The 11,535-nt window shown below is 38.4% G+C and overlaps 1 protein-coding gene across 3 annotated transcripts in view; it reads left to right on the forward strand.

Annotated features, from left to right (window-relative positions):
- LOC107740425 (microtubule-associated serine/threonine-protein kinase 4-like) overlaps positions 1 to 11,535 on the forward strand; it is a 94,430-nt gene that overhangs the window by 47,775 nt on the left and 35,120 nt on the right. Inside the window, exons 1-2 of one of the 3 annotated variants that reach the window (XM_016554648.1) lie at positions 3,492 to 3,759; positions 4,855 to 4,935. The exons of 1 other annotated variant lie outside the window; for it this stretch is intronic. In XM_016554648.1, the coding sequence (XP_016410134.1) occupies positions 3,713 to 3,759; positions 4,855 to 4,935 (128 nt within the window). In that variant the 5' untranslated portion in view covers positions 3,492 to 3,712. Of the gene's footprint in view, positions 1 to 3,491; positions 3,760 to 4,854; positions 4,936 to 11,535 lie in introns of those variants that run through there. One more of the 3 variants, XM_016553964.1, reaches the window with a different exon arrangement.

The raw sequence follows: 11,535 nt of genomic DNA on the forward strand, positions 1-11,535 counted from the left end.
TAATTATTAATGAAGAATTATAATGAAGTTATAAGTAAAATATAATGAAGTTATAAGTAAAATATTTGGGGTTTAAAACAACATGTCAATCATGATTTCAAAGAGTAGGGTGAATTCAGGTGGATTGGGACACTTTTCCAAGCCATTTCAATGACAAAAGTGTCCCAATCATTTGATTTTGTAAACTATTTGATACACACGATAATAAAATACTGTATAGTTAAATAGTTATTTTAGTTAAATACGTATATTGTTACAAACGCAACACCAATGTAAGAACAAAATGTGTGCAACTTAAACTGGAGGAGTCATAAAATAAGCAGGTTAAACACACAGCACATGCGGTATTTACTGACTGTGAATGGAGACGTCAATCGTCAGCTGCGCGCGTGAACACTGCGCTTTGCATGAATCTCGCCACAACCATCCTTTGCCAAATAATTTTGCAAAATTTTATTTTCTGTTTGATTAGTGTTCATTACAAAACTTTGGGGGGACAGATTATATTATGACCGTTCATCATTGTAAAATAGACATTTGATTGCATTACAGGCTCGTGACTCGTCAGAACGCAAAATGGAATGTAGTGTTTGGTCGCTCTACATCCCTACTTGCTGGAAAAAGTAGTTAGCTACAGGAAAAGCTACACTGTTTTAAAAGTAGCGTCGCTACTGTAAAGCTACTGAAAAATGTAGTTAAGCTAGTAGCGTCGCTACTTGTAGTTAGCTACTCCCCAGCACTGCCTGGAAGGGCCAAGTTTGCCCACACCTGCACTAGACCCTCTGCTTTGCAGCACAGTTAATGATATGCTAAGGATAGGATCCCTTGACGTGATTGGTTATTGAATTTTGTGACGTAGCAAAAAAAAAAAGGCTGTTTCAAACCGCGTTTCTGTGACTGCCTTTGGGAAACTACAGTTTTAAGGAGAAAATACTCAGCAATGGTGTTGATATATGGATTGGCACATGGTTTGTCTAAAAGCATATTAAAAACACCACATAGACAAATAAACAACATAAAAAAACTTGATTTTCACCACAGGGGGACTTTAAAATAAAGTGTGACTAGAATCTACTTGTTTTCTTCTTATTTATAAAAAAACCCTTGACCCTCTAACACTAGCATTCTCTATTCCTTTTCTTTTCTATTCTATTCTATTTACTTTTATAAAAATAATAATAACTTGACCCTAACATTAGCTCTATCTATGCTATCTCTTTTATATATACTTTTTATTCTTTTTTTTATATATTATTTAATGAAAAAAAAAAACTTGCTATGTACTGTGTTAGACTAAACCGGGACTTGTCACCGCACTTATATATTGTTGCTCTTTTGTTGTTTAGATTGCTTCTATTGCCTTCATTTGTAAGTCGCTTGGGATAAGAGCATCTGCTAAACTGCTAAATTATTAAATGTAAAAGTAAATCTTCATCCTGTTGTTTGCCTGAGCACTTGAAAGATTGTCCAGTGTTACAGTAATCTCAGTTTGCACTCAAGCACATATTGCAGAAAGTACAAAGTACACATGCAAATCAGCATGTATGTGCACCCATGAGAGTGTAAGTGAATAGGTTTTTAAAAAGGGACTTTTTTTTGGTACATTTAGTTATGATTCTCTTAATTTTGTTGGCACCCTTGTTTCAAAGTACATTTCAAATGTGATGTATGTATTCAAACATGATGTTGCAATACTTGGTTAGTAATGTTTTCAAGTATGTCAGAGCCATTTATCTTCATCTTTTTAGCCATTTCCTACATCATGTAGGGTTTTAAGGAATATGTCTCTCATTTTACTGGAGCATATTGATGTTGCTAAACAGAAGGACACATGTGGTTTCAGGTCTGATGCCTTTCCCGGATTTATGAGTTTCATTAGCAGGTCTTTAGCGGAACTCGGGTTAAATTGCTTGTTAAATCTTGAGCTCATTATAGCAGCGGTCTCCAAGCACCTTTGTCCCCAGTGAAACTCAGTGCCTGGTACAGACTTGTGCAATATAATCACAAGATTCGTTTCAAGGCATTCTAGAAAATTGATGTTTTGTCATATTCCTTACAGCAGAGGTATTCAATTAAAGCTCCAAGATGATCAGTCTTTATATTTCCTTCCCAGCAGAGGCCTGGATAATGCTTTTTTTTTTTAAAGTTACTGTAAATTTCCGTCTCAAAAGCAGTGGTATCTTAGAATTGTTCTACAAAATCATAAAATATTTCATCAGTTGACCCCAATTAGATGTGAATGTTAAAAGGTAAGATAAAATGTTTTATCAGGCAATTTTACATTTCAATACCTATGGCAGGAGGCCATATGACTGAGAAAAGATACTGTATATTGTCTAGGGTTTTCCTCTTAAAGTCTGGACCATATTTTTATTTTGTTTAAATTGAATATCTACTAAAACAATGCACATAATAATCGAAACGCTCTCGCTGTCATCAAGCAGAAAACAATTAGTAATTTCAAAGTTTTATTTGTCTTTTCTTGCCATCTACATTTTATTTATTTTTATTTATTTATTTTGCTGTTCACTGTGTTTCTGCTACTGTTGTACAACCCCGAGCAGTTGTGGTGTGTACAGATCTGTGGTTTTGATGCGCTGCTCACTTTGAACTGTGGAAACTGTAAAAATGTTGCTACTGTAGTTACGTCTCATATAGTCCAGTTAGGAACCAGCGAAACCTACGAACCAAGCTAGGGTCGGGAATTGGACTGTCTGCTATTTGAGGACCACTGTCTTGAAAGTTAAACTTTTTCAGTTTGTTGGCAAGACAGCATATATTTTGTTTAAACTTTTTGTCTAATATTTATTTTTTATTTTATTTAAGCTTTATTTCAAATAATGGAAATGTTAATTTTGAACTGTTTTAGTTTTAGTGCACTTCAATGATAGTCCAAGTTATAAACTCCCACTTCCAAATCTCTGTGGTACTCTGTTCTAAATATAGCTCAGGTCCTTCCTTCAATTAAAGTCTGTGGAATTTTCTTGCCCCTTTTATTATCTGGCAGATAAAACCAAGTCTTATTGCTTAGAGAAATAACAGCACATTATTTGAGATATGATTCATATCTGTAGCAGCTGTGCTGGATGAGGTACACACCAAAGATTAATTATTGGGGTTAAGGATTTGGGGTTAAGAATTCTTAACTATGCAAATTTTTTATGTTTGCCTTAGCAAACACTAATGAGGTGTCTTCATGTCTTGTTCTTGGGTTCTCTTTGTTCTTTTGAGGCATTTATTGCTTATTTCGCACCTTTGTTTTGAACATTGACGGGTATGCTGCAGTGTAATGTGGGAAAAACACCAACAACATGAATGATGGTCAATAGCCCTGCTGCAGTTAGGAAGTACTGCATGTACTGTAGACTCATCTGACTGTGCTTTGCTGACGTAAGTCCCCTTCCTCAGTGGAGGAGGAGGATTGGATCTGTTTAGTGCTGGTGCGTGGGCGACAGGGGAGGGGAAAAGCATTGTCGCCCAGCCTCCTTGCCCTCCACAGGCAGTTGATGATCACATCTGACAGCTCGGGGTGGAAGTTGAACGGCTCAGAGCGCTGGGTCTCCAGTATCTACTCCTCCCCTGTGAGCAGCTCTCAGCCGCTTTCTCTGCACCGGAGCCTGGCTTTGGCTCTTTGTCAGCGCATGGGGGTGCGGGCAGACGAGCGGTGTGAATATATCATGTACACAATAGAGTGAACGAGTGCAGCGCGACCATGAAAGCCCAGCGAGAGAGGCTGAGGATTCCGGGGTTGACATTGGAGTGAGTATTTTCCCTTCTCTCTCACGTCTTCTCTGGCTGGGATGACAGCAGGCTGTTTATCTGCAGTGTGTCTGTCGCTGTAGTGGTGACGGCACATCTGAGCTGAGCAGTGCAGCATTACCACAGTAGCAGCGTCTGCGGCATGTGTTGAGGGTAAATATAGGTTTGCTAGCTTGTGTAGATCCAGCTAGTGTCCCTTTGCGGCAGCTTTGCATGTGATTTTTTTTTTTTTATGGAACGGGCTCATGTTTGGATAAAAGACGATGATGCTAGATCAATACAGGATCATCTTCTAGCCATGGCTTGTCAGACTAGAGCCAGAAGGACTTGCGCAGCAGCTGGTGACCTGCCTTTCTGTTTTGCTGCGCTGACATCTCCTCTCGCAGCATTTATACTGTAGCTTTTGATCGCCATCACTTACTAAATTAACTGGTTAAATCGCCCCCTACAGAAGGCTTGTTTGTTGTCGACCTGTTAGCAGGTCAAAGACGCCACATACTGTAGTGTTTGGTGCAGCGACGTAAACGGTTAATCTCTCGTCATACTCGATTGGCCATTGATGTTTTGATAAGATGAGACGCCTTTGTTTTTGTTTACAGGGGTCGCAAGAGATGCATGTTTGCAGCTGTGATCAGGCGTTGCATCATGGCTGCTGTTGCTAAGGATACAGATACATGCGTATCTCCTGGACATGTCAGCTCAGCAGTTTCACCTGACATGTTTGGTTTCTCCGCAAAAGCAATGCTTGATAAACGCATGATATTTGTAGATTAACAATTATTTTTGTGAATGTTTTAATGTTAATTAAATTGGAACATGTGGCCAGTCTGTATAATATCAACAAGTATACAATAAAAAAACATTTCATGCATAGGCAATGGAATGAAATGGACCATTGTTGTGGCAACCTAGTCACAAAACGGTGTCTTACCCGAAATGCCTTCAATGGTCATGCATGATGCTGCTCTGTGGTTAATGCATGCCAGTTCGTGTATGTCGCTGCACTCATATAAGCTCTCAACTTCAAAAACTACATCCTGAGAGAGACTGTTCTTGTCCATGATGAACATTCACAAAACTCAATTTGATTTTCAGCCTCACTCCACGAAGCTTGAGCCCAACTCCCACAAGCCCTTGCAGCCCATGCAGCCCGCTGCATGCATTTCATTTTTGGAGGTAAGCGCGTGCTTCTTTTACATAGCCATTTTGTTTTGAGGCTTACCGTGTTCAAGGCTCTGTGTTCCGCCACTGAAAATTAAAGCATGGAGTTCAGTGATCAAAACGGCACAGGTTCTTTATTCATTTACCTCTTTTGAGTTTTATTTTTTTTACATTTGAAATCTTTGAATGGGATTTTATTGTCTAAAACTGTGGGGAATAGCTTTGTTTCTTGTGCTTATATAACATTCTTATATTCACCCCCTTCCCCCAACCTTTTTGGTGAGTCTCTCATTCGCCCTCTTTTATGTGATAAATAGGATTTGCTGCTTTGGCCATTGAACATTTTGGTGGAAAGAGCTCTGCACCATTTCTGGTGGAATCCAGGTCATTTCAAAAGATTAAAAATGAGGAACTGTGGCAGCGATTACTTTTACGGCAAAGACAAAGGAAGCATTTTTGAGAAAGCAAGACTTTTTGAATAGTATGTTTTTTAGACTTGATAACACAGTGAATTAACCAATTGGAAAAGATTGTGGTTTTAAAGGTTAGAATACATTTCATAAGGAGTTTACACAAAATGCATTAATTTGCCTTTAAAAATACATAAATTTAGACAAAGTCTAATTTATATATTATATTATATTATATTATATTATATTAACACTTTGAAGCAAGTGTGGTGACTTGGTGCTTTATGAACATGCATTGGAGCTCTTGACGGTGAATGTGTGTAGTCACAAAATCAGAAACCCCTTCCTTTGAAATTTGATCACAAATGGTCACCGGAGACTCGTTTGAGACGCATGTTGTTATCTGTTAACAGCAAAGTGTCTGAGCTCACACTCTTGTAATCGGATTATTCAGGACAGGTTTTAAGACCAGGTATAACCATGACTATTGATTGCTTGAATCAACACTCATTTCTTGAGTAAAAATTGACAATCATCACATTTTGTTGAAGCTTCCTTTTGTTTCACAGCTTTGCTTCCTTTTGTTTGTTGCTATATGCTTTGTGGCCTGTTCTAGAATTCTACATTTAAAAAAAAAACTGTGAACAGCACAGCCAATCTGCTTTTGCTTGTCATCAAGTAAGTCTTTGGCTTGCTGATGAAATGGGTCATTGAGCTGTTTGAACTAGTTTGATTAGTTGGTGTTTACACACAATAGTTGTGAAACTGTTTAGATGATAAGGAGGTCATAACTGCATTACAGAACATTCATACGCATGGTTTCTGAAAAATAATATGAAAAGTCTTAAGAGTGCAAAATGCATTCCTTGATAAATGAGTGGCTCACATGAAGCTAAAGAAAATTCCACAGATGTCTGTAGACTTGCAACAGCTGTCATTCACATACCTCAACCCTTCAAGGGTTTGTTTATTGAATATTTTGTACAATTTTATTATGCTTCCAATTACCAATACAAGTATAGTACTATCAGCTTTGTTACCCCAAGAATTGTGAAAATGCTAAAAATGCTGAGTTTTGTGTTTTGCTTTGACTTGAGCGTACAAGCCTTTCAAAGTCTACCCCACTGACCGTGAGTGCGGATGGATCTATTGAATCTTTCTTTTCAGGTGCTCAGATCACTTTTACTACATGGTCACAGTAATCAGGCTTCGCACAGACAGTGCACACCGATATCAGCAGACTGTGCTAATAAAATGATGTCACATAGATTTTCTGCAAGCCAAAGCAGAATGCGGACAAAGAAGGTATACTCTGAGCTAGGGATGCACCAAAATGAAAATTCTTGGGCGAAGCCGAACAAAATTAAACACTGGGCCGAAGACCGAATACCGAACATGGTTTTTCGTGGTTTTCCCCCATGTATCTTGCCAGTTTTTTTTTCCACCATTGCACAAGTTAAATAGCCAAACTGTGCTTTTTACTGTTTTGTCTTGCTTTTCAAAGAAAAAATCAATTACAAAACAACAATTTAAAAAAATGTACTTAAAACTGAACTTTTTTTTTTTTACTTTCTAGCAGACATTTATACCAACAAGGCACAATTTAGCTTAAAATTAATAAGTTAGTAAACTAATAGTTTTTGGCCATTTTGAGACCCCTTTCTTGAATCAGTTATGTATTTTTTACCATACAATGCAGCCTTGCTGAACAGAAGAGAACCCTTTAAAACTTTAGAAAATATTACAGATCCCAATTTGAACACTGTGTGAATGTTATAATACATGTATTAATAGAGCTACTGTAATTATTATTATCATTATTATTGTCTTACTTTTTTATTTTAAAAATTCATAAAAATGTTACTGAGCAACTGACGAGTAACACTGTTTCAGCGCAGATTTTCCTCGTGCTTTGGACTTTAAACCCTGGCTAACAAGCAGATAGCGCCGCGAGCTCGTGCAGCGCTGTCAGAATACATGCAATACATGCATGTATTAGAAAGCATAACGTTCTGCAGTTTATTTAATTGTTTACGGCCATTCCGCGATTTCAGTCATCATACAGTAACCAGCAACAACCACCCCTTCCTCTTCTCATCGAAGACATGCGATGCAGTACTAAACAGTCTCTCGCGGTCGGTGCTTATAATGATTTTTGCATCTTTCTCGGTAACTTGTAAATGTTTCCACACTGCAGACGGGTTTGCTGCATTAGCGCGTGCCTCTATTTGATCGCATCATGTCATTGTTCGGTACAATTTATTCGTTCTTTTCGCTTATTCGGCCAAACACCGAAATAGCTTTTTTTGCTATTTTCAGCCGAATAATTTCCGTTGCCGAATATTTGGTGCATCCCTACTCTGAGCTTTATATGCTAAGATAACTTGCAGTTGGTTGAATCAGACCACTGCTATTGTTTTTGGTTCATCATCTCCAAATTGGAGCACCAAAAACAGTGCATACAGATATAGAGCACAGGCTGACACAGAAGAGACTAGGCTTGGCTTGTACCCAGATTTAAGTTTCTATAGGTCACTGGCCTTGCAGGAAGAGATAAGAAGTCATGAGACTAAAGTTGTGAGATGACTGAGCTAGACTTTGCTCACTTCATGTGTGACCAGCTTCCTTATGTTTATGTCCATATCTGAAGCACTCTTTGAAGGTTTGATTAGTTGTCTGCGTGCCTGGTTTAGTCATATGCTGTTTTAGGCTTGTCCCAACTTGTCACTAGTGGCTAGCGGCCCCTCTGCATTCAACGGTTAATTGTCGAGGACGAGTGGCCCCATTCCACCCCTCCGACTTCATCTGTCATGTGTCAGGGAGGTTGGGCCTCTCCATGTCCCTGCCTGCCAAAAGAGCAGATTGAAGAACAGAACAGGAGAAGATCAAAGGTGCTGAAGTGGAAGAGAGAGGGTGGTTTTCTTCATACGGCAGGTCCAGAGAAGGGAAAAAAAGGAGAGGGGCTTGGCTACAGTGTGCAGGACTTGCACATGGTTATGGTTGAAAAGCTGTGCATTTCCATTTTAAATGGTCCGATGGGTTCTGGAGCGGGGCCAGACAGGGAGAGCCGTGATTGCATTCACTGCGTCATCTGCTGATGATGCATTGCTGCTCTGACTCACGCCCCCCTCCCTTCCTTTCCTTTCCTCTCCCCTCCCCGCCTCAGGATGTGGTACATTAGGTGCCTGTTATACGATATGGAGCGCACCTGAGTCTCAATGAGTCTACGGGATAGCAGCAGAGCCATGCGACTTTCACATCAAAACAAAAAGTCATTCTGCTGGAAGCGGTCCTGTCCCTCTGTCCCAGAGGCACCCAGCGTTTGAACAGGAGCGGATATGACCTGAATAGGAAACAGCTCAGAGGAGCTTTCACACTCTTCGATTTAGGACACTTCAAAGGACACACTGTCCCCCTTGACAGCCTGTGTATGCTGCAGAGAGCAGCAGATGTGCATGGACGAACCTCTGTAGTGACAGAGCGTCGCCCTGGGAGGACTTCCCGGGACTCTTGTGTTGGGTGCCTACTTCTCGTGGAAGCCAGGCATTTTTCCTCACTCTCTTTTCCAAAACAGCTCAGAGCACTTTGGGGACATGACTTTGGGACAATGACCGACTCCAGCTTTTGGACTCTACTCTCCAACTTTTCTATGCCTCACTTTATTGGTGGAGCAAGATTACGGCGCTCCAAAAGGTAATCGAGTTGATTGCTTGTCACTACTTTCGTTGGGTTTTTAGGTGGTAAACCTTTGTCAAAATTTAAGTCAGTTGAGGTTAGACAAGAACAATATGGTAATGCAGGTGCTGTGTTTTCTATTGTGTTAGATTTCCGTTGTGAATGTTGAACTGGAGTTCCTCTTGATTGTAATCAGGGTGTTATTGTTCAGTCCATGCAGCAGGCACAAAAGATGTTTACGTATGTGCATAATTACTGTGCATTTGCCTAAATATACATGTTGAATGTGAGGAAAATGGATTGTTCTTTAAATCCTCCTGAGAAGAGCTGGGCATCTCAATGTTATTTGACAGATACAGTCGGATACACTGCTCTCGCAGGAAATGCTGAAGTTGCGCCGTATCCTTTTCACCTCTCATGTGACAAGACCGAACTGTCACCAAAAGGCCAAAAAGCCATACTGTAGATATCTCTGCTAGCAAACATTCATGTGCATTTCTGCTTGTGCTTTTCCATCTTGCGCACTTTTTAATTCTGGGAATGACCTATTTTACCATTGATGATACAGATGATCCGATTAGTAAATCAGTAAATCAGACTGAATCTATCATTTATGTTGAAATAAATTAGTTGTGGAGAACATGCAAAGAAAATATGATTGTGCTTTCTTCACAGTGCTGTTTATTAGTTTGTACTGGGTGGAGGTTTCAGTAATGAGTAATGTCTTTATCTGTAATAACTTTGATAATGGCACTCACTCGGATGTTACACCACTAGCAAAGCGGTGTATTCCTTCTGTGTTCAACTAATAAACAATATAAGAACTACATTTTATGTTGTGTATATACTAACGAAATGCATGATGTGTCCATCTGTCAAAGAGATCTTCATAATTTATAGTACTGACCTTGATTTATGCTCTCAAATCTAAAGTTCTTGCTTTCAATCATGTTTTTATAGCTCTCTTTTTGTATCTGACAATAGCGGACCTAATGTCTGCAGTATTCTGAAATCTTGGCCATGAATAAAACCTATCGTGTGTTGACACGAGTTAGATAAGTGCCACTTGTGAATTAATTTAGTAATCATTTTTGTATTTAATGGCCTGGTAAGATATAGTTGCATAAATCATACTTCCAGGCAATGTTTAAAAGTGAAGTTACATGTTTTGCTGGTGCTTGATAAATTGAACATCATATAATTAACATTTATATAATGAATACTGTATTTATATGCAAAGAACAATGATGGATTTAAGTCTGCTTAAGAAAGGACCGACTGAGGCCAAGCCAATAAAAAAGATCATTAAAGAGACATGCTTTACAATTAGCCTTTGTAAAGTGTCTGTAAATGCCTGAATGATTAGTCAATGATGAAAGCAAAATGTCTGCTCTCAAGTGGCAAAACAGTGACTGATCCTTGATTCAGTTATTACGTTGCTTACAGTTATTTTTGTGTGGGTTTCCTTCAAATGTAGCATAGAGCTATTGCATTTTCATTGTAGCTATACTGCAAGAAGTGTGGAGCTGAGCACTGTCCATTTCTAATCTGCCTGTGTATAGCAGCTGTATAAGTAGCAAAATCTGATCCTCTTTAACTGAGCACTCATGAACCAGATATTATTCTGAATCATGCTACATATTTAAAGGGGTCATATCATGACAGGACTTTCCTTGCTCTTTTAAAGTAAAGGTATACTGTTAACTTTCAAATTCTTAAAACTCTGTTACCAGTTTAAAACACTATTTACTGCAAAAATAGCTTATTATGACATCTTAACATCATAACAATAAGCTCACTACAGTATCATACACTGTAAAAAAAATTCCGTAAAATTTACGGTAAAAAAACGGCAGCTGTGGTTGCCGGAATTTTACCGTAAAAAAATACGGTAGCAACGTTTTAGGTTTTACGGTTTTAACTTAAATTTACAGTTAAATACCGTAATTTCATTAACTGATATAATGTTAATATACCAACCTATTGAAGTACTGAAATCTGTTTAGCTTTGTAATACACTAGTAACCACCAAATGCAGGTGGTGATGAGAAAGTCACATGATGAACAAAAGCCCATCACAAGCAGCTTTTAAATAATAACATATAAAGAAGGTGCACAGTGTCATTCACACAAACACCAAACACCATCATGATAACACACATGAAACTGAAATAATGCAATAAACATTCATTTAACAACATTAGGTGTAACACACAACCCTAATATACAAAACTGATAAGAAAAAACTAAAAAGAAACATAGTTATTTCAACAAAAAAAACATCAAATTTGAAATGTAACGCAGGGAATTCTGGGAATGTCAATTTACGGTTATTCACTGTAAATTATACAGTCTTTTTCACTTCCAAAAACGGTATACTACCGTAAAATTAATGTCCAATACATGTAATGTACAATACAGTTTTTCACCGTATATAGTAGGGGAATTTACCGTTAACCATTTAACAGGTTTTTACTGTAGCATTTTTACAGTCTTTTACCATTAAATTCAAGGTCATTTTTTACAGTGT

This window comes from Sinocyclocheilus rhinocerous, unplaced genomic scaffold, assembly GCF_001515625.1.
Source record: "Sinocyclocheilus rhinocerous isolate Xijiao unplaced genomic scaffold, SAMN03320098_v1.1 scaffold1543, whole genome shotgun sequence".
Lineage (NCBI taxonomy): Eukaryota > Metazoa > Chordata > Actinopteri > Cypriniformes > Cyprinidae > Sinocyclocheilus > Sinocyclocheilus rhinocerous.